Source organism: Culex pipiens, chromosome 2 (genome assembly GCF_016801865.2).
Source record: "Culex pipiens pallens isolate TS chromosome 2, TS_CPP_V2, whole genome shotgun sequence".
NCBI classification, from domain to species: Eukaryota; Metazoa; Arthropoda; class Insecta; order Diptera; family Culicidae; genus Culex; species Culex pipiens.
Window position 1 is genome coordinate 112,506,708 of NC_068938.1, and position 24,723 is coordinate 112,531,430.

Consider the following 24,723-nt stretch of genomic DNA (forward strand, 5'->3'; position numbering starts at 1 on the left):
TGGGTCGAGTGAGGGGTTTGGATATAGTTTACATGCATTTATGTGAGATCCGATTCGCAACTCTGACACTTTTTTATACGTAACTTTTGAACTACTTATCGGATCTTCAAACAATTCAATAGTGCAGTATGGGGCACCAAACCAGATCGAATGCAACTTATTTGACTCAAATCGCATCAGCCTGTGCCGAGAAAACTTGGCAAGAATTTTGAGCACCAAGGGGAATACGCACACACATACACACACACACACACAGACATTTGTTCAGTTTTCGATTCTGAGTCGATAGGTATACATGAATATAGGTCTACAAGCTGTTTTTCAAAAGTTCATTTTTCGAGCAGGATTATAGCCTTACCTCAGTGAGGAAGGCAAAATGTATTCCTTAGAATATTCAAGGTATAAAACCATGTTTTGTAATATTGAAAATTGAGGTGAAATGGATGAAAAAACGATATTTAATCCTTATTTAGGTGGTTGGTGCCTTCCTCTCATTTATACAATATTGTACGGTCAGTTCCTTACTGGACTCGGTGGTTGGAAACGCCCGTCAAAATAGGCGGCGGGTCAGATGCAAGATTACTAATGTCAAAACCTGTACCCCTAACATCGTCTCATCATCCAGCTGCAGTTTTGTTGACAAACAAACGCAGCATGTGTTCGCATGATGGCGGCCAGAATTGGGGATGATCATATAATAAGAATGGAAGCTTTTTTCAAGAAAAATAAAATTTAGCCGACAAGATAGAATAATTTTATGAAAAAAGGGAGTTTGAGATAATGTTGAAATCACCCTTTTTGTAGTCGTCTAAAAAATGATTTTATCATAACTTTTAAACAACTTAATGAAATTTTACAATTTTCAATACCAAAGCTGTGGGACTCAAAACTGGACCGAAGAGACCACATTCGGACCAAATTTGTTAAGCCGAGTAAATCAAGTTTACAGACATTTGCTCAGAATTTTATTCTGAGCCGGTAAGCATAAAAGAAGATTAGTCTAGGAGGTCATATTAAAAAGCTATTTTTTCTAACGATTGTATAGCCTCTCCTCAGTGAGGAAGCCAAAAAGTTCACGCTAATGTGACAAGATAGTACAACGTCGACATACTGCATGAAGCTGCGAGTGCGACTGACAACACATCTGGGGAGATGGATCGACATAGAGACAGAGAAGAAAGTGCAATATAAATGGCAAAAAGAACAGCGCAAAAGTGATAAGTGAAGAAGCGAAAATAAAGTTTTTTATTTCGATGCACTTTGGCAAGAAGTTGGTGCTTCGCGTGCTGTTTGTTCCAGCCAGCCAGTGCCAGCATTCTGTGATTGGTCCCTTCTGGTTGGTTGTGCTAGCTTGTGTGGTGAGCATTTTTGCTGGTTGCTGCTGATGAGTTTGTGTAACACGAGGAGATGTTCGTGGGTTCTTATGGCATTGCATTGGTTGGGGTTGAGGGTGGCTGGTTTGGATGGCTAATTGGAGCGAGCAATTTCGTGGGAAAGTCGATGAAATTTTCAACAATCATTGCTTGTCGAATCTACAGTACTGTTTTCGTGAAAAATGGAAATTTTACTGATGAACTAGGAAAGCTGGATTTCAATTAAACATTATAATTGGCACAATTTTGCAAGTAGACACGTTGACACTGAAAGCAATTAGAAAATTCTTGGAAATACCAATGCACAAAACATTTCCCAGGAAGCTCACAAACCATTTGTGCTTTCATGTATTTCCAACCTGAAGCAATTGCTACCAACTTGCTTACAATCGAAACGCAATTCTAAATTTCTATAGTTTCAAATTGTATTACCTTCGGGGAAGGAAAACCCCGCAAAAAAAAAAAAAACCCCAGCACCACTTCACCTGTCTGTCGTTCACAGGACTAAGCAATAAAAAAGCATCATTCAGCATCGCCCCCCAAAACAGGAGCGAACGAATTCATTTGCATTTCCCAATTTGTCTGTCTGGCCTGGCTACTGCCGGTGAAGCTGAATCTGCTGCAACATCCCAAAAAAGGGAGAAAAAGGGGTGGTCAGTTTGGAGTGCTTCCGCCCCAACTTTTCCCCGGATTGTCCTATTTGGGAGCGCTGGGCATTGGCGCGTATTGAGCGCAGAAAAGGCCTCTTCCTGGCAGCTGCCCACGGCAGCCGGACTCGACGACGAGAGGGCATTTACGGTTCAGTTGTTCTGCGGGTTCGGCCTCGTTGTTTGCCCGGGGACCGTAGGAAAGGTAAAGGTTTGGCATCGGTTGGTACCGTTGGAAATCTGGACCAGAAAAGGAACAACTTTTCCGAAAATTTAGATTTAAATTTTGAATTTACTTTTTCAATAAAAGTTAGTGAACTGTTAAAATTGATTGTGTAAAAATAGGAACTTAAATGATTTCTTCATTACATGATCAAATAAATTGAATTCTGTTGGGGTTTGTGAGGCGCAGAATCACAATTAGATTCGAAACTTCTTTAAAAAAAATCTCATAAAATGAGTGATCGGAAGGCATGTCGGCGGGTTGCCAGTAAAATCTAAAAATTATTTTTCGTTAAAGCAAGTGTGTGTGTTGTGGATTACAGCATGATTCATAACACCATTCCTTTAGCAAAGCAGCTCGGAAGGCACGGTGATACCATTTCAAACTTCTTAAACAGTTCCAATTGGGTCCAAACCAAGCCTTAAAACAGTGTCCCGAGTTGGTCAGTTGCCGCGGGACGAAAAACCGAAATAAAAATCGCAAAACGCCGAATCGGGGAAATTGTTTCCGGTAAGATTGCACGCGCTGCGAGCGTCATTTCCCAGAGAACCATTATATTACGAAACAGGTGGTAAGTGCTTGATTCCTTTCGGGGAAAGATGCAGCCGCAGTTTCCATTAATAACAGGTTTTTGGGGGTTTCCTTTGTAGAAAAGGGAATATTCGTTAGTGGTTTTAAATCAAGTTGAAAAAAAATCCTCTTTAAAATCCAATGAAGATCGAAAGCAAAACTGAGCATTCTAAATTTTCTAATCAGCAGCAGGAAAACCCAGAGGTTGCCCCCGAAAACCGGAAGGTGTCGGAACCGGTTCAGCGAGCAATCCTCATCAGTGTGGAAAGACCATCGATATGGAATTTGATTGTTCCACTCGATGCGAGCAGCAGACACGGAATGATGTCGAGGTCTCCATGATGATGATGCGACCGCCCTCTGCTGACGATGATGAGGGTATGAAGGGTAAACGGATTCTGGTACATTGGTTTTGGCCTTCCATTGTTTGCGTTATACTTTCCGATAAATTCTACTGCTGGTTGATTGGATGGTAGATCTTGGGTAAACTCAGCCACTGCTGCTGCTGCTGGCTGGTTTTGCTAGGTTGGTTACATGCATCATGAGAGAAGAGTTGTCTTGGTTGAGCAGTGCAACCAGAATGCATCTTTTCGATTTTTTTTATTGCTAAGTCAATTATGAAATACTAGAAACTTCTTTTAAACTCTGATTCAAATTCGATGAAAACCGTGCGCATCTCAGCATCGATGCTCGAAAGGCATGACGATGGATTTTGAAAACGAATTTGTTACAGATAAGGCACAAGACTATTCATAAAACAACAAAATCAACTACTTTTTCACTCAAAAATTAATTTGAAAAATCAATATTTTTAAATATTGAAAAGACTTAATTCAATGTTAAAAATTAAAATTTTTGACTCTTAACATGTGTTAGGGTTGATTTTATAATTTTCAATATTTTTTTTCGTGATTTGGAAAAAAATGCTTATTTGTTGGAAATTTGAAAAGCCATTTTTGTATGGTTTGATTTTCTTTTAGAGGCTGTATGTAAATTCTCAGCAACAATTGTTTCGATCTTCTCATTTCTTTTAATATAAATAATATCCATTGCTGATTTAAAAAAAAGTTGTCAAATTGTCAAATTGCCAAACTGTCAAATTTTCTAAATCGAGTATCAAATTGTCAAATTGCCAAATTTTGCAAATCGCATGTCAAATTATCAAATTGTCAAGTCAACAAGAAATCGGGTCGAAAATCCACTTTTAGTTTTTTTTTAAATTTTTACTGTGTTTTTTATTTTGTAAATCGAGTTAAAAAATGTAAACAAATTTTCATTTCATATTTATAGCAGCTTTGCATTCTATGGTAATTGAATTTCTCTGTGTAGTTGAAAATAAAAAAAACTAACTTAATCCACCTATGTGGTTCATGCCTTCCTCACTTTTTACCAACAATGGGCAATAGGGGCAGGGGGCCGAATGGCCCACCGATGTAAAGTGCGCCAAAAACCATAGAAAAGCATACAAATTTATGAATTCAGTGTAGTAGGCTTATGCTTTGGGATGTTCCCTTCGATGTTGTAAACTTGGTTGATGAAATTTTTTAGCTTACAACTATTTTTGAGCCACTTTTTAAAAAAAGTTTTTTTCAGCTACTTTTCCTGGGTGCGGGGCAGAATGGGCCACCCTGCGGGGCAGATTGGGCCACCTTAGAAAACAAGCCATTTTGTCTAATAAAACGTTGAAAGGAGATAATAAATGATTTAAGGAACCTTTCTAACATAGTTTCCACGAAGTTAGACCACTTTTTTGAAAATAGTCACTTACCAAAACAAACATTTGTGAAAATAGTTTTAATATGTTGAAATAAGACACTATTTTTACAAATAAGCATCAAAACAACTAAAAAACCAACTAATGTTGCATTAAACGTGATTTGTGAATCTACCAGGAGTGACATAATCCATTTAACCAAAATTTCATAACTTTTGATTGTTTTTATAGGGCAGTTAAAAGGGTGGTCAATTCTGCCCCCAAGTGGATTTTAATTTGACACTTTCACCACCAAGCCTCAAAATCGATTTTAGGTTCCGTTGTTGTTTGATTACCTTCGTAATAGCTCCTGGTAACATTATAAACATTGACCAAAGTTTTTCAAACAATCTAACTCTCGAGAAAGCTTATTTAAGAACTTCGAAATAAACAACATTTGCGTGGTTTTGGCAATAAATTTACATTTTTTCTCATAATTTGAAAAATACAATGAATTCAAACGTGGTTTTCGGTGTGGTGGTGTTATTTGACGTGCTTTATAAGACCCTTGCCTTACAGTTGGTTTAAATCCAATCTAAAGCCCAAAACCAAGGGTGAGCCATTCTGCCCCCCCCCCCCCCGCCTGCCCCTAGGTGTGGTTTGGACACATATTTCAGCGATTTTTTTTTTGGATCCAGAAAAATAAGTACACAGATATAACTTAAACAGTCATAACTCGAGACAGGGTTGCCAGATCTTCAATGTTGTGGACTCGTTGGAAAGAGTTTTCATTTCCCTAACCAACGATGGGTCAGATGATGGATCCGGACATCGTTTGCATACATTTAAGTGAGATCCGGCTTCAAAAAAGTACATAAATATCACATAAGTGGTCATAACTCGAGACAGGGTTGCCAGATTTTCAATGTTGTGAGCTCGTTGGAAAGGTTTTTTGATTACCTAAGCAACGATGGGTCAGATGATGGATCCAGACATCGTTTACATGCATATAAATGAGATCCGGATATATGTGAAAACACATTTATATACATAACTTTTGAACTAGTTATCGAAACTTCAAACAATGCATGTATGGGACCCTATACCAAGTCGATTGCAGTTGGTTTGATCAAAATCGGTTCAGCCAGTGATGAGAAAACTCAGTGAGAATTTTGGTCACATACATACATACACATACAAACACACACACACATACACGCAGACATTTGTTCAGTTTTCGATTCGGTATGTATACATGTAGGTAGGTCTTTGAGCTTTTAATAAAAAGTTCATTTTTAGAGCAGGATTATAGCCTTACCTCAGTGAGGAAGGCAAAATGAACTCCGGTTCGAAATTTAGGGAAAAATATTCGGGTTTAAGTGCGCGCGCTTGCCAATTTTCGTGATCGAGCCCGGTGCGGTTGTGGTGTGTTCCTACAGATTTTATGATGACCCCTAACATCCGACGGGAGTCATCAATTGCAGTTGACTTGGCATCTTTAAGCTACAACTCCTTGGACGTTTTGGTCAAGTCCGATGCTAGGGTAATCGCTACCGATTTGACGGATGATGCTGCTTTTCGGGTGAGAAATTTCCAATTGGAAACTTAAAGAGCGGCCGTGGCTGAATGGCCTTGGTTCAACTCCCATCTGCTTTCAACGAGAAAGTTAAGGAAACCTTAATTCTGTAAACTCTGAACTTGAACAACAAATCACAAGTCGCTCGGGCCGGGGTTCGATCCCCCGTCGCTAATCAATAGGCCATCGCGGCTTGTTGAGATATGACTGGAATTAGAAATACTGTTACTACTGAACTATATACGCGCTGGATCTTTGTCCATTTGACAAGGGTTCAGAAGTTCTGAATAACGTTTGACTCCGATTGATGCAAACGTTCTTCAGGGCGGGGCTTGTCGGTTCAAGCTGAGGGACCTCGCGCACGGCTAGCCTGCGTAGAAATGGGTCACCGAAGCTCGGCAGAGCTAACACCATCCAAATGCCTCTGCGAGTTATTTGCATGTATAGAATGTAAAAATCTAAAAATACATGGAAACAACTCAATTTGTAAGAAGTGACCGCGTGGTTCCTTTTGGTTGGTTGCACACACACACACACACACACACACACACACACACACACACACCTCAGTGAGGAAGGCAAAATATGGAGCCATTAGCAAAAAAACATTTGCTGGCAACACTATCCCACTAGATTCTTTCATGCAGGTCCTTCTATCTTTTTTTTTTCTCTTTCTCTAACCCTATAGATCCCTGAAGGTTTTGCTCTACTGACTGAATGTCTGATTGTGGAACGGATTCGACTTTTAATGAAACGAGAATAATGAGGATTGCAAATTGGAACAGAAGTCAAGTCCATGCCCAAGCCACCCCCAATTCGATACCTGATATCGAATCGAAAGTTCATTTTTTATAATATTCCCCATGCAGCCAAAGAAGTATCCACCTCGATTCGCTGCTGCTGGTTGAGAAAACTCGTTCCCCATCAGAGATTTCGGTTCATCTTGGCCCACCCTTGTTTCCGATCACTTCTACACGGGAGATGTGATTGTAATAAATCATTGAAAGAAGGTTGTTGGCCCAGTTTGCCCCGTTCTAACCCCTGCTGGTGGGTGGAATGAGGCGTTTGCTAAACAAAGAAAGACGAATGAAATCGAAAAGTACACTGGCTGGAAAGTGAAACGTGATTCTGGAACAAATTGGGGAAAATATTTCCACTGGTTTTCCTCGGTTCTTGCCGTTTGCTGGTGGTGGTTCTTGTGTGGTTGCGGTGGCTCGGTTGGTTGGTGGATGCTGGATGGTGTCTTCTGTCAGAGAGATATCCGAGAGTTCCAGCAACTGCTGAACTTTGTACAAGAGTTTGAATGAAACAGAGAAAATAAATAAATGAAGATATCGCACTTCTCTCGTCTCAGATTGAACTTGACATTATCGGGGCGCACTGCTCCGGCAAGGAGGGGCACACTGTTAACGAGCCAGACAGGGATATAAAATGCGTCATTAGAGCTGTAGGAGGAAAAGTTTCCGGGCACTCATTCAGTGTGGTTTATCTTTCATTTCATTATACGAATTGTGTGCTGTGTTGTTTTCTTGAAAATGATTCGTTGGTTTCGAAACACTCGCACCCGTCGTCATCAGATCTCGACTCGTTTTTTTTTGTTAGCCCAAACTTTAATCAAGATACCAGGGCAAAATGATAGCAGAAACCATTGTCAGCTTACCGTATTGCATGGTCCGGACAATCTCCAGGCTCCGCACCGGTTCGCTCGTTGGCAGGGCATCGATTTCCTCGATTACAACCGAGGAGACTTTTTTGCTCGAGTCGGCAGATTCTGCATTCACAGTTTTGATGATTTTTCCGTGATCTGGAATGAAGATTGAAATTTTAATTAAAACAACCTGGCCCGGCTGGCTTTGCTGGATGGCTCCTCTTCTTGGGCCGAAATTTGAACGTTCACGCTCACGGGGCTGTCAAGCTTATCCACCTGTGCGTGGTTGATTCCTTTTTTAACAAGTTTTACAAATTATAGGTATTTATTTATATGTGTCTACAGATAAAATTATCGGTAAAATTAGACTCTATTTTACGAAAAAAAAATACTTTGTATAATCTTTTTGCAGAGGAAATTAAAGTTACAATATGAGCAACTTTCTACGAAATCGGCCAATTTCGACCATTTTTATTTGGGTATTTTTTGATTTGGCTCAAACTTTGTGGGGACCTTCCCTCCCTGGTAACATTTTAGGTTTTAAGTAGGCCATAAAAGCCTATTGAGGCCGTATGAGGGTTTCCAGAACCATGATAAAACCTGTAAGTTTAAAAATGTTACTAGGGCTATGACCAAAGAAGCTATTTTGTGTCAATGGTTCACCCATACAAGTCTCCATACAATTTTGGCTGCTGTCCATACAAAAATTGTACGAAAATATTCAAATAGATGTAACTTTTGAGCGAATTTTCTGATCGATTTGTTGTCTTCGGCAAAGTTGTAGATATTGTTGAGGACTATATAGGTACAGTATATAAAAAAAAGTATTTACACCCCTTGGGCACTATGCACATTTTGTGATGAAACATGTAAAAAATTTAAAGTTTGACAGGAACCTAGTACTACGTTTTGTTCAAAAACTCATGCCAAACATTTTGCTATAAAAAGCTCATGAAAAGATGATTTCTATAAAAAGTTATATAACAAATACTATTACGAAAATAAAAAAAGGTGAAAAAAAAGTATGTACACCTTTCGAAAAATTAACATAAATAATGTTATTTGTTGATAAATCACTATAAATCCAGTCTCCCAACTCCAAATAGGCATCCTTGACTGATTAAAAAAAGAATTTGGATTGAATATAAAGTTTACTAACTACTTAGTATAAAAGTTTATATAACTCTGGAAATTCTATATAAAACTTATCTAAACTTAATTTTGCAAACTTTTCATTCAACTAAATGTCAATATATTACCATATAATTGCTAAATAAACATTTTGGAGTGGGTATAACACCGTTTTGGGGGTATTTGTATCGATAGAATAGATTTTTCGTTGGAATTTCGTACCAACCCGGAATTACGTCGTAGGAAAATCCGCCGGCATCCGAACCGGTCCACGATTCACAAGTCAACCTATGTGGAATCGGAAAGGGCATAAAATTTCCGATCTTTTGATACCCAAACATCTAGGTTTTCTTTAAAACCTACGTTTTTAAATACCTGGGCAAAAAGTAAGTTTGATCCACGAGAACAAAAATTACGAAATTCCATACATTTTTGGCAGGTTGCTCAAACGAAACCATAACAATGTTTTTGCTTAGGTATTTAAAAACGTGGGTTTTATAGAAAACCTGGATGTATGGGTATCAAAAGATCGGAAATTTTATGCCCTTTCCGATTCCACATAGGTTGACTTGTGAATCGTGGACCGGTTCGAATGCCGGCGGATTTTCCTACGACGTAATTCCGGGTTGGTACGAAATTCCAACGAAAAATCTATTCTATCGATACAAATACCCCCAAAACGGTGTTATACCCACTCCAAAATGTTTATTTAGCAATTATATGGTAATATATTGACATTTAGTTGAATGAAAAGTTTGCAAAATTAAGTTTAGATAAGTTTTATATAGAATTTCCAGAGTTATATAAACTTTTATACTAAGTAGTTAGTAAACTTTATATTCAATCCAAATTCTTTTTTTAATCAGTCAAGGATGCCTATTTGGAGTTGGGAGACTGGATTTATAGTGATTTATCAACAAATAACATTATTTATGTTAATTTTTCGAAAGGTGTACATACTTTTTTTGCACCTTTTTTATTTTCGTAATAGTATTTGTTATAAAACTTTTTATAGAAATCATCTTTTCATGAGCTTTTTGTAGCAAAATGTTTGGCATGAGTTTTTGAACAAAACGTAGTACTAGGTTCCTGCCAAACTTTAAATTTGTTACATGTTTCATCACAAAATGTGCATAGTGCCCAAGGGGTGTAAATACTTTTTTTACATACTGTACACTGAAAAAATGCAGGTTTTTTAATCAACTTTTTTTTCTATTAAAACTCAATTTCCCAAAATATGTATTTTTTTGATTTTCGAGATTTTTTGATATGTTTTAGCGGACAAAAACTTGCAACTCTTAAGCCATAGAGAAACATGGTCAAAAAATCTGCCGCCGAGTTATGATTTCTTGAAAAATATAGTGATTTTTGGAAAAAAAAAAATCGAAATTTTATGCAAAAACATATTTGACGTAGTAATTTAAAAATGAATTCCCAATCGAAAAGTACTTTGCAGATTTAAGCATAAGCATAAGCGAATAACGAAACTATTGGCACTACGCCCCCCGGGGCATGGCCTTCCTCTAACGTGGGATTTCTGCTCCAGCGCCTCTGACGAGACAGGAGAAACCGGGACCGACGTTTTACTTCACCATCCGATAGAAGCTCAGTGGATAAGGCGGGAATCGAACCCGCGTCTCATAGCATCAGCATAGGTGCCCACAATCGAAAAGTACTTTACAGATTTTTTGATAAAAGGCTCTGTTTTCAAGATATAGTCACCAAAAGTTTGATTTTAGCGAAATATTTGCACCTTTTTTTAAAAAAAATATTCAAAGGGTTCAGACAATTTTCTATACAATTGTTTAAGAGACATTGAAGATTGGACCTCGGGTTGCTGAGATACAATCGCTTTAAGAAAACGAAACACGAATATTGAAGTTTTGTAAGCCTCACCAAAACAGCCCATCATTTTCTAATGTTGATATCTCAGCAATTAATGGTCCGATTTTCAATGTAAACAAAAACCACCTCACTCAGTTTGAAACATTGTAACATTTTAAAAGACATGTAGTCTTACGTTACTTAATTTATAAATTAAAAATAAATAAATGTTAAAACATGAAACATTCGTGAAATTTTCTGATTTTTTTTTGTATAAAAATTCGATTTTTTTCAAAAATCATCATTTTATCAAAAAATTATCACTCGGCGGCAGATTTTTTGACCATATTTCTGTATAGCTCAAAAGTTACGGGTTTTTTGTCCCCTTAAACATATCAAAAAATCTCGAAAATCAAAAAGTACGTATTTTGGGAAATTGAGTTTTTGTGAAAAAATGTTAATAAAAAAATCGGCAATTTTTTTCCGTGTACCTTTTTTTCTCAATAGTCCTCAGCAATACCTACAACTTTGCCGAAGACACCAAATTAATCAGAAAATTCAATCAAAAGTTACAGCTGTTTGAATATTTACGTACCATTTTTGTATGGACAGCAGCCAAAATTGTATGGAGACTTGTATGGGTGAACCAATAACACAAAATAGCTTCTTTGGTCATAGGGAAGGCCCTCACAAAGTTTAAGCAAAACCAAAAAATACAAATTAAATCCATTTCCGGTATTGGTAGAGAATTACTCAAATGATAAACAAGTCGATCTCTTTTTTATTTTTTATCACTCGTTTAGGATTGTTAAAAATTTGGTACCGAGGCTATGATTTGTGTAAGATGATTTTTTGTAAATGTCTAAGATTTGGTCAAAAGAAATTCAAAATCATTTATATTTAAAAATGACTTTTTTCCGAAAATGACTGTTTTGAAGTTTTGGCAGGTTTGTTTTAAGACTTATATGGCAAAAATTTAGAAGAATACTCAATTGTCTAATGTATTTTTCGAAATTTTGAGAGTTTTTTTTTATTAAAAAGTTGCTGTCATTATCTAGTGATGGGTTTATTCTAGCCCACATTGCGTTCAGAATTTCCATTATGTTTTGATTTTTAACACATATCTTGACGAAAAATTGTGTATTAACTAAACGCATGTTTAACATAAAAACTTCTCAATAAAAAAATAGAGTCAGCTCAATTTTCTGTTGATGTATTTGTCCAACTCGGCAGAGCATATTTGGAGACAATAACGACTTCGTGCTGAGAACCCTATGCATCTCTTTTTTATGTTTTATTTGACAAATTTTTACGAATTTCTCTCAAATAACTCACAAAAAAAATGCCGCTAAAACCAATACCATCATCTTGTAGGCAGCTTTGTTTGTGAACAATGCTTTCTGAATATTTAGTTTTTGTCAACAAACAGTTCATTTAGTAAATATTTATATTAAGTGTGTCCGGGATGAGCTGCTAGTTTACATCCAGGTAACGCCCTATTGAAAATTTAATTCGAATTTGTAGGGTCATAACTATAATGGAAATCAAAAGATCAAAAAGAAGTTTTCCCAAAGCACGCGTTGCTCCCATTCCCAAATATTGAGCGGTCGTTAAGGTTGGCTTAAGGCTCTGAAAGGCATCATTCCGATCAGCCATTTGGCGGCCATGTTTGTTTTAGAAAAACGTTCAAATCATGATTCAGAATGTATCAATCAAAAAATGGGTTTATTTGTGGTGTTTGAAGAAGCAGTTTACATATTGTGATTATTTTTTCAATTCAATTTACAATTTCTGGACCCTGAATTCAGAACCATCATTGACAATCATTGCCCCAAGAGTGAAAGACACCGTCTACGACCTTAACGGTACACATCAACCAGTCATTTTAGTATCTTCATGGGGACATGGGGACAGGAAACGCATGTTCTGCATATCGAGCCATCTCAAGACGATATTTTCGAATGATTTCAAAATCTTCCTTGACTGCGACTAAGACGATAAAAGGGAAAACTCACCTGTACCGACGAAAATCACATCATACGTTTTTCCGCCCGGGGTTTTAATCTGCGAATCGACGGCGATGGCGGTGAACCGATAGCTGCAAAAAAAATGAAACCGAAACAGGCAGAGGAAGGTAGGGATGCAAATTAGTAAATATTCACGCTCGGAAAGGTGCGAATCGTGCATAAATTATGGTGGTTCGGACTAAACGTGTACACAGAAGAGTAATTTTTTTCACTCTCTCTCTCTCTCTCAACGTCGTTTTGTGGCTAGGATTTTATTAATCTCACCTAATTAACACAGCCCTAAGCCACCTCCGGAGGGACCTAGGCCGCCTTGCGGAGGAGACTTAGGGTCGGATTAACTGCGTTGAAGGAAAAGACGAAAAAAAACCTCGTGGTTGTCGTGAACACTTACACCGTGCTGACGCGGGACAGGAGCGGCGAACCGAAAAATGTTGGCACATTTTCATCCATCAGTGAGTGCGTCTTTTTGAAGTTGAGCGTCAGGTCGGGCAGCGTCCGGGAGTCGTTGTGGCACGAACCGGGCCGCGGATCGGGAACCTGTGGAATACGTGGGTTTTGGGTGGAAACGAGAGCAGAGCGTGGTTGGTGTTAATTTAAAAGGTTTTCAATTAGGGCAAATTTGTTTTCTTAAGCGGAAACGGGTAAAATATGGTAGGGCAGTGAAGGATTTTTGATGGAATTAACTTATTAACATGAACTTAACTAATGTTTGGTTTAGTAGTTTTTTTTCTTGTATGAACCTTTTTTGGCCAAATTGTATTGTTGAACAAAAATTCAAAATGCAGCCTTGACCAAGGAAAAGTATTACATCGGAGAATCGAATCACGACTATTTTTCAAGTTGTCTAATTTTGGATTGTTTAGCTCGAATATGACTCAGACATTGGTTTGAAAATTTTAAGCTGAAATACTCAGATTTCCATTTATAAAATTCACTTTTTTAACTGCTTTTATTTTGTTCCTTTGCAACAACTTAAAGTAACAACTTAAAGTAGAGCTTGGCTGATGATACTTTGAATTTCATTCAATTAAAAGCCATCACTTTAATACTAATGGCCTAAACACCGAGAATTCCCAGTAGAACTCATATGAATGAAATTGCATCATATTCTTAGGCACCACAAAAAAGGGAAAATCTGATGCAAATAGAAAAAAAAGTGAACATGATCGTTAGTCATCCTGCCACTTCATTCATAACAGTTGCAAGCAAGGCTAGAGTTTGCCCCTTTTCTAGAAGGGGGCCAACAGCAAATGACGTCGATCTGGTGTGGCAGTACTTCAGTTTTCTGTAATGATGCTCCCTTTGATCATTTCTACTTCAAAAGCAATCTGCGAAGCAAACGCCTAAGCTCTTGGTGAAGCTTCCGGAATCGAATGAAAAAAAAGTACTATGATGCGGGATGAAGTTTGAGGGGGAAAAGGGTGTCGAGGAGCATCGAGTTGAGCATCGAGCAACATAAAATATACAAATAAGTGAGAGCCGTATCATGACGGGGTGGAACACTTACCTTCGATGGGTTAACAGGTAGCCAATTAGAGTTTAATCCACTTTGCTCCTTGAAGTTGCCCTCGAACGTGTCGGCGATATCCTGCAAACGGGGTTTTCGGGAGACCAGGACCAGTTTGAAGGGAGCCAGGTGGAGCGTTGTCGAGTGGCGACCAGTTTCGGGGGTTGATTTTCGTTGATGAAAAATGGCAGAGTTTAACGAGATTAAAAGAACCATTAATATTAAGGGAAGCAGATTGATACTTGGGGGGAGGAAAAAAGGTGCTTGGTTTTTGATAAGATTTCCGTGGAAAGTTTCCAGCGATTTCACCTGATAACTTAATAGTATCACGAATTTATATAAAATATGTGGTAAAAACGGGTAATCTCTGTTTGGGATTTCCAAGAGGAAACCAAATATGATTATTTAAAAACGTGAAATTTAATTAGTCTTCCAATTTGAACAAGGCAGCAAATATCCATTTTACCGATGCTTTTAACGTTGTGGTTTTGGTTCGATTTCGGCACGAATTCATTTGAAAATGGGCCGCCCCATGATGGCTTCATACACATACACACAACACACGCTGCTGGTTGTTAGCAGTTTATTCGCATAACGATGCAGCAGAGTGACCAGTGATGAATTTTATAGTATAAATCCACTCAAGAAATATATATTATTTCACAGCAAAAAATCAACCAGTTTTATGCATTTTATTTTTATTTAAATTTGGCTTAAATTAAGTGGGTGCCTTTCTTATGACCAAATAGCATATTTTGTGGCATTTGGCTCACCCTGAATAGGAACAATAGTTTTTAGAGCTCGAAATTTAGAAAACGATACACTATTTGTGTTGATCTAGTGTCTGTTTTTTCAAAATTAAAAAAAAAATCAAATATTGCGCTGTAACAAGGCTAAAACGGCTGTCCTAATTTTAAAAAAAGATAACGGTACACAAAACAAAACGCATATATTTAAATTTTTTTTTTCTACACGTTTTTTCCTAAATCCTAAGTGTTGCGAACGGAGAAAAACAGGAGAACCGGGCACCAGGTTCTTGAACGGCCCAAAGAAAAAGTCCTTCTTTTAGGCACGTTGAAACTGTAAAATGTATTACAATTAAAATACACAAAAGTTCACAAAATTACAATTACTTACAACTTCGGTGTTTTACGCAGCTGAGGCCAGGATAATTAATCCATCAGCTGCGTCCGCACTACCGCTCGCTTCGAATTGTTGTTTTTATTTGATTCTACTTTGAGCAGTAGCATGGGCACCGAGAGTTGCAAGCACACACAAAGATCTTCAGCAGCATTGTCCGAGGGGTGCGTCACTCTGCGTTTATACGTTACGTTATGGGTAATTCTCCGCCAACTCACACAGCAGTTGCCCCGACCCTTCTTCGATTTGCGTGAAACTTTGTCCTAAGGGGTAACTTTTGTCCCTGATCACGAATCCAAAGTCCGTTTTTTGATATTTCGTGACGGAGGGGCGGTACGACCCCTTCCATTTTTGAACATGCGAAAAAAGAGGTGTTTTCAATAATTTGCAGCCTGAAACGGTGATGAGATAGAAATTTGGTGTCAAAGGGACTTTTATGTAAAATTAGACGCCCGATTTGATGGCGTACTCAGAATTCCGAAAAAACGTATTTTTCATCGAAAAAAACACTAAAACACACACTAAACACACACTCCCATTTTCCGTTACTTGACTGTAAAAAAAATTGGAACATGTCATTTTATGGGAAATTTAATGTACTTTTCGAATCTACATTGACCCAGAAGGGTATTTTTTTTCATTTAGAACAAAATTTTTCATTTTAAAATTTCGTGTTTGCAGGGTTATTTTTTGGAGTGTAACAATGTTCTACAAAGTTGTAGAGCAGACAATTACAAAAATTATAATATAGACATAAGGGGTTTGCTTATAAACATCACGAGTTATCGCGATTTTACGAAAAAAAAGTTTTGAAAAAGCTGGTCGTCATCGATCATGGCCGTTCATGGTCACCCGCGACAGACACGGACGACGAAACAAAGAGAAACGCAAAAAGTAACTTTTTCAAAACTTTTTTTTCGTAAAATCGCGATTGCTCGTGATTTTTATAAGCAACCCCCTTATGTCTATATATCAAATTTTTTTTAATTGTATGCTCTACAACTTTGCAAAACATTGTTACACTCTAAAAAATAACCCTGCAAACACGAAATTTTAAAATGAAAAATGTTGTTCTAAATGAAAAAATGACCCTTTCTGGGTCAATGTAGATTCGAAAAGTATATTAAATTTCCCATAAAATGACATGTTCCAAAAAATTTTACAGTCGAGTAACGGAAAATGGGAGAATTTTTAAAACTTTTTTAGTGTTTTTTTTCGTTGAAAAATACGTTTTTTCGGAATTCTGAGTACGTCATCAAATCGGGCGTCCAATTTACATAAAATTCTCTTTGACAAAAATTTTCTACCTCATCGCCATTTCAGACTGCACATTATTGAAAAACACCTCTTTTTTCGCATGTTCAAAACTGGAAGGGTTCGTACCGCTCCTCCGTCACGAGATATCAAAAAAACGGATTTCGGATTCGTGATCAGGGACAAAAGTTACCCCTTAGGACAAAGTTTTACGCAAATCGAAGAGGGGTCGGGGCAACTTTTCTCGATTTCGTGTGAGTTGGTAGAGAATTACCCATATAGAAATGCGGACAAAAATGTTACCGTCATCTGGGGTGAACCGGGACTACAGTCTGAATAGGGACAGCAGTGTTTAGAGCACTTAAAGGTTTTAAATTTGGAAATGGATGTACACATTTTGTTGGTCTGAGTCTGTTCTATCCGAAACCAACCAGAAAAATCAAAATATTATGCTCTAACATGGTTAAAACTGCTGTCCCAATTCGCCCCATGTGTCCCAATTCGCCCCAGTTGACGGTACCGCCAAATTATGTTTTTTTCGAAAAAAAAGTGTTTTTTTGGGAACAAATTCTGTCCAAAACAGGCCCGTAGCCAGGGGGGGGGGGCTTCCGGGCTGCAGCCCCCCCCGAAATTTTTTCCATTTTTTTTTAAATTGAACTACCTTAAAAAATCTTAAATCAATGATTGTGTGTTCTCTTCCCAGAAATAATTTGTGAGATAGAGAATCAAGAATTGATTGAGTAATTAATTTGCCTGTCCATTGCCGGGCTCAGTTTTTGTAGATTATGGATCCAAAATTTGGATATTTAAAAATTGAGCTGCAGATTTGAACATTGTTCCATTCAGTAACATCTCATTTATCTTGTAGTTTTAGCATTACATTGGTTAGGATGGTCCAAATCTGGGCTTACTTGGGGCTATCCCCTGAAATCAAAGATTTACGCATCACTAGCCTAAGTTCCAAAATTTGAGCTTTTTCTGACCACTGACCACCAAGTTTGGGCAAAATCGTCAAATTGTATGGAGAAAAGCAACTGTTTCAGTTTTTGACCAATGGAAGGCGCAATAACTATCCAGTTCTTATCATTTTTCAGAACTAATATCTTCTTTAAATTTGGAAAAACTTTCCCGAAGACACCTTATTTTTTTGGGTTTTTTGCTAAAAAGTTATTAACCTTCGAAAATAGCAATTTCCGAGCGGACTGCTCTAAGGGGCTACATAGAAATAATTACCGTCATCTGGGGCGAATCGGGACTACAGTCTGAATAGGGACAGCAAAAATCCTTAGATCTTGTTGTTTTATTATTGATTGTAGAACTTATGTATGACCCCTGAAGAACCATAAAATAATTTAGAATTTTTGGATTCAATGTGGCGGTCAAAATGGAGGTCAAGAAATATTTCTGGTGTTTTTTTTTAAAGGTCTAATAAACCAAATTTCCAGTTTTTGCTTTTTGGGTGCTTTTGAAACCGTCAGCAGGGGTATTAAAAAACACCCAAAAAGCAAAAACTTGGTGTATTGGACCATTAAAAAAACAGATGCCGAAACAAGCAAATAAAACATGCCGATTTCATTTGTTCCTGATTCGGTTATCCGAAGTCCTTCGAACTTCGGATAATCGAAACTTTGGATCTTCGAGGCTTCGGCTAGTCGAATTTGGATTGTAAAATTAATAGCCCTCCTTTATTTGCATGAAAACCTTTAAACTGTTAATACATGTTTTTTCTCTACATTTTTCAAAATTTATCATAATTTCTCAAAAATATTTAGATTTTGTTTTCAAAAATGAAAGCATTTAATATGAAAAACATTTGAGTGAATTTTGACTATTATCAGAAATACAATTCTAATTTTATCGTTTTGGTTTTAAGAATATGGTTAGTTACATATCTAAGACCTTAGAGAAAAATGCTTGAGAAATATCTGTGTGTATTTTTCTATTACTTTTTCGTAAACCTTTTTTCCGAAACCACTCGTCCAAAATGCTTTCTTTTGGTCACATTTTTTAGTTTCCACCGTGGCCAATCTCCAATTTTTATTTAATATATCAAAAATCGGAAGATCAACTAAGTGAATACTTATTATCAATTAATTTTCACTTTGTGCATGAGCTTGCGATTTTTAAAGGAAGAAATAAAATGATAAAAATATTCAAAACGTTAAAAAAATTTAAGCTTGGATTCAAAAACTCTGAAATTAAATTAATTAAACATCACTTTCAAATTATATAATTTCTGATCAATAATTCATTTTTAAACTATTTAATTTCTATTTTTTGGATTTTACAGATTAGAATTTGAATTTTGAAAATTTTAAAATTTCTTTATTATTTTTTTTATAATTTCTTATTTCTGAATATCAATTGTAAATATTTTCCAAAGTTTATGTTGCCACCTTTTCAAAATGGACCAAAAACAGAGAGCAAATACAATATTTAAAAAAAATAGCTTCACAATTTTAATGGAAATAACTTATTTCGATTAAGTCTTTTTAGGACCAGCGACCAGGTCGGTCCGGAAAACAAATTTGAAATGTTTTTCCTGCTTTGATAATCATATACGACATGTTTGGGCTCGTTTAAAAATATTTAGAATTTTTGTAACATGTCGCGGAACCGCGGAAAGTTTTTTCTCACGAAAAAAGGATTTCGCCATCAGCTAGATATTTTGAAAACTAATGATGCAAAACAACTGTACTGATTTAAAGTGTGTTTTGAACACTTTTAAAATAATAAAACCATAGCTTGTAGTTTTGATTTGTAACCCTCTCAACTTTGGTCAGAGTTTAATGACATAAACTTCAGAATAATATTCGCAATGGCTAATTGGGTACTAAAGCCCTATGCCAATTTTTATGTACAACGGTAAAAAACACGATTAAAAACCATTTCTGATCACTTTTTTTCATTTTAATGCAAAATTTTTTTTTGACAAGACAACATTTTTTCGATGGATCAACTATGGTCCCCTTGGAACGACCTGTCAAGTAGGAGCTTTTCTGTCAAGAAGGAACGCGAGGTTAATTTTTCAAAATTGATTTAAAAATCCATTTTAAGCTCATTATGGTCGTACAAAGGGTCATTGTACTCAGAAAAATAAGCTTTATCGCTGTGAACAATAATATCAGCAATCTAAGCTTCATTTTAGGACCCAATTGGGTCCTAAATGATGACAATGACCCTTTTTACGGCCACAAAGAGTTTAAAATGGATTTTTAAATCAATTTTGAAAAATTATCCTCGCGGTCCTTCTTGACAGAAAAGCTCCTACTTGACAGCTCGTTCCAAGGGGACCATAGTTGATCCATCGAAAAAATGTTGTCTTTTCAATTTTTTTTTGCATTAAAATGAAAAAAAAGTGATCAGAAATGGTTTTTGATCGTGTTTTTTACCGTTGTACATAAAAATTGACATAGGGCTTTAGTACCCAATTGAAGATTTAAAAATTTTACACTTTTAAATTTCTAAATTTTCATAATTTTTGATTTAAATTTTTTTGGTATAAGACAAAGAAATGCCAGAAATCAAAAATAAAAATAATAAAAACATAAAAAATTTAAGATAACAATTCAACAGAATAATATCAAAAAATCTGAAATTCTAAAAATTAAAAAATCTAAAACTGAAAAATTAATAAAATAATTGATACTTAAGAAATCCTAAACTAAAAAAAATATCATTTTAAAATTAAGTTGTTCAAAATCCAATAAATTATGTTTTTTCAATCTTAATTTTTGGATGCTTTAAATATTTTTATGTTTGAATTCTAGTATTCCTAAATTAATTTATATTTACCAGAAAATTAAGTGATTTTTGTAATGGCTTTTCCCTTATTTCAGCATTTTAAGATTCAGCGTTTTGAAAGTCAGCTTCATGAGGCAATTCTTCAATATTATTTAAGCGAATACATTATTTTCAAACGTTATTTTCAGTCGCATCCAAATAAACAAATCAAAATCTCATCAACACATATTGCTCCCGCAGAAACATCAAACGACGCTTTTTGTTTCTGTTCCTTTTTAACTGCGTACCGCTTAAGAGAAGTCTTTTCGTAAACCTTTTCTTGACCGTTTCTTGAGATTTTTTGTATGGAGTTTTAAGAGTCTCCGTACTACAGGACATTTTTTAAAATTTTCGTTTGAAAGTAAAATATAGTTCTTGTAGCAAAATTCAGACTAAGATTTGATTTACAGGAAAAATGTAATTGATTTAAGAATTCTTACATAAAGTATTCTTTACTTTTAAAACAAAAATTTAAGATAATAATTACACATGATAATTTCAAAAAAATCAGAAATTCCAAAAATGAAAAAATCAAATACATAAAAAAATATAAAATAATTACAACTAAAAAAATCCTTAAATTATAAAAAAAAAATATTTTTTATCATTTTTAAATAAAGATATTCAAAAAATAATTTTCAATCATTTCAATAAATTATGTTTTAATAATCTTATTTTTTTGATGCTTCGAATATTGGTATGTTTAAATTCAAGTGCAGACTTAGATTAGATTTACAGGATAAAACTAATCAATTTATGAATTCTTACATAAAGTTTTCTTTATTTTTAATATAGCAAGGTTTCGTAAATATAAAATTTCTAAACCATAAAATGTGCAGGATTTTGTTCCTAGAGTCAAGATATTGCTTGAACAAACATCGATTTTAATAAATGGTTACAATCCTAAATTATTAAACATGTATATAGATTAAAATTTTATTAAAAAATTATCTTTAGAATTGAGATCTGATTAAATTTTTTTGTCATGTTTTAAAATTTTATTTTTGCTCAAATTCTGGACCAATTTTCAGAATACAATGAGTAATGAATTTGAAAATGGCGTTTAGTCGGAATATTAAAGTTAAATATGATTCGTTTTAATGTTTGATCCAACCGAGGAAAATTTTAACGGTTACATATGCATTTAAAAATGGTTACATATGCATTATTAACAACTCTTCCAGTGAATATTTTGGCGTTAAAAATTAATTAAATACATTTTATCTAAATTTTCGAACACATTAAAATTAAACACAGGCACTGATTTTTTTTTCTTCAAATATATATTTATTATAGGCCTACACAGAAAAAAATGTGAATTTACTCGACACGGAAAAAATGAATCACATGTAAACTCAGTTGATGTAAACTTGAGATTCGACGTAATTTTTTTTTGTTGCCATGGAGACACTTCAGAAGCTGAAATTTCAACGATTATATTTTTTTGTATTTCATTAAAATTATTTATTTTTGAGAGCACCAGGAGCTTCGCAAAATATGAAATGGCTTCAATAGCTTAGAACAATTAAAATAAAACATTGTTTAAGTTTGTTTATAAAATTTTAAGAAAAACAGATATTCCAGTTATGAGTTTTATGTTGTGCTAGAAAAAATAAAAAATGTTAGATAAACCATCACAATTATCACACAGCTGAAAATGTAAATCCAGACGGTTTAAAATTTCTCTCAGTATAAAATACAGAAAACATAATACTTATGGTTAGATAAATCGATATTTCTTTAAAAAAAAAATTATGCTTTCAAAAATTTGATTCAAGTTAAGTATATTTTAAATTTAGCGACGTTTATCACGAAATTGAATTACAATTAAACAATTCAAGAAAATGTAAAAAAAAACACTTTCTATACTCCTTTAATACAAACTAGCTGTTAAAATAAAGAAAAAAAATGACGAACGAGTTTCTTCAATAAATACATTGATAACTTAATATGAAAATCTTCGAAAACTTTTTTGCATACATTACATTAAAATTTTACAATTCATCTCAATAATTATACCACAAACCAAGTGATGGTATAAATGATTTGCTGATTTTTATACTCCTTGAATTTTTGCACCCAAGCCCCCCCCGAACAAAAATCCTGGCTACGGCCCTGGTCCAAAACAATATTGATTTCGGGATTTCGGGTCGATCGATTAGAACACTCGAAAATTAATAACCTTTTTTTAAAGAAAAAATCATCATTTTCAAGTTAAAACCATTCTAATTCAAATTTATTCTAAAAATAGGAATATTTTTTTTAAATCGTGTCCGACTCCATCTCTGTCCATTTTCGACAACCTTTCAGAGATCAAAAATGGATAAAATAAGGTTTGTAAAAGTGTCTTCAAATCATATATTATTTTTCAAAAGGAGATAGCTTGGCAACCATTCGTCAGATATTCAATATCAAAGAATACATAAAAATAAATGAAATTTGCCAAACAAAAGATCTTTAAAATTTGGCCATATATTTGAAAAGGTCGAAAAATCCTTATTTAGCTAGACTTTAAAATTCCATGTATATTTTTTGCAAAAGGCCGGATAATTATACATTTATTTTTGCATTTTCATATTCAAAATCTGATGAATTATCGGGATTCCGGCAACCAAATTCAACCAAATTTCGGGACAATGCACATAATGGTCAACCAAACAAAACGTGTTTGTTATAGTTGACATTGTGTGTACCCATTTTTGTTAATTCAAGGTCAGAACGCGTTTTCTCAGAACTTCAAAAAGCGACGCATGACAAGTTAGCACACCAGCGTCCATGTCCATGTGAGTCACCCAAAACCTCTTTTACACAAATGGAACGACATTTTACTTCCCAATCCGATAGAAGGCGTGATCACCGGTTTGGGTTCGTACAGCTGCCCAGTGCTTAACTGAAGCTCAGAGCTTATGGGATTTTGCCTTTATGGGAGACATCTATATATCTAAAAAAAATTTCGAAGGTTTTGTTCGAACGCGAATCAGTTCAGTACGGAGCGTCGGATCGAGGTGCTCTTTGTTGCGTTGGGTTCATATAAGCCCAAGGGAGGTTTATACGCTACCTAATTGACACTTTGGCCACTTTGGAACCGATTCCGGAAAATCTGCAGATTGTATGGGAAAATCAAATTTTGATCACAGGAGGCCGAATAAGCAAACAAGCAAAAAACGTCAAGAAATCAAAAAGGGCAGGACGAAGTTTGCCGGGAAGAGCTTGTTTGCTATAATTGTATGAAAAATCATGCAAACATAAAAAAAATTACAGTGATTTGGAATCAGGATGACATCCACTATCCAAAAAAAAAAAAAAATCAAGTTATTCGCTCTACAGCATTGCCTTGGCATTCTCGATTGCGAGATTCCCACTCGAAACTAAGTGTTGAGGCAATTGCAAACCTATTTTTACACCTTAGTTTCCATCCACCCCGGGATTTGAACTGACGACCTTTGGATTGTTAGTTCAACTGCCTACCAGCGACTCCACCGAGACAGGACCCATGGAGACGACTCCTACTCCTGGACTGAGCTAACGACCTAACCTTTTTAGGTTAGTCCGGGGCCAACATTTACTTCCCGTCCGACGGAAGGCGTGATCAGCCAAATCTCGTCTCGAAAAATGCCATCGGGACCTTCTGGGATCAAACCCAGGCCGACTGAGTGAGAGGCAACCACGCTTACCCCTACACCACGGGTCCCGGCTTCCGCTATCCATCATAATTACATGAAAGTTTTCACAAAAATATGTATTATTTTTCCTGTATTTTGAAAAAATCATGTTAAAAATACTCAAAATTATTGTTAATTAATGATCGGAATTTTTTATACTTTTATAGTGTAATAACAACATTTTTGAAAACATTCAATGTTTTCACAAAACTACGTATTAGCGAAAGAATACTCAAAATTTCATTTTTTACAATATGGCTATCAAATGATCGGGATTTTTCATTCATTTCGAATGTAAAGTCAAATTTTTTTTTAAATACTCAAAACTTTCACAAAACTACGTATTTTCGAAAAAATACTCAAAATTTCACATGAGTATCAAATGATGTGGATTTGTCATACATTTCGAATGTTATAAAAACATTATTGGAAAACTCTAAAAAAATCACAAAACTCCGTATTTTCGAAAAAATACCCAAATTTCTGGTTTTTACAAAATGGGTTTCAAACGATTAGGATTGCTTTTATAGATTTCGAATGTTATCGCTGAAAAACTGAAATTTGGATGTTTTCTTTGAAAATACGTAGTTTTGTGAAAATTTGAAGTATTTTCAAAAAATGTTGTTATCACATTCGAAATATATGACAAAATTCCGATCGTTTGA

The 24,723-nt window shown here is 35.4% G+C and overlaps 1 protein-coding gene across 1 annotated transcript in view; it reads right to left on the reverse strand.

Moving 5' to 3' along the window:
- The window catches only part of LOC120426359 (semaphorin-1A-like), a 57,345-nt gene extending 42,910 nt beyond the window's left edge, over positions 1-14,435 (reverse strand). The window contains exons 1-4 of the mRNA XM_039591120.2: positions 14,220-14,435; positions 13,104-13,249; positions 12,701-12,783; positions 7,743-7,886 (exon numbers count right to left, since the gene is read on the reverse strand). Of these exons, the coding sequence (XP_039447054.1) occupies positions 7,743-7,886; positions 12,701-12,783; positions 13,104-13,249; positions 14,220-14,435 (589 nt within the window). The remainder of the gene's footprint in view (positions 1-7,742; positions 7,887-12,700; positions 12,784-13,103; positions 13,250-14,219) is intronic.
- Between the last annotated feature and the right edge of the window lie 10,288 nt (positions 14,436-24,723).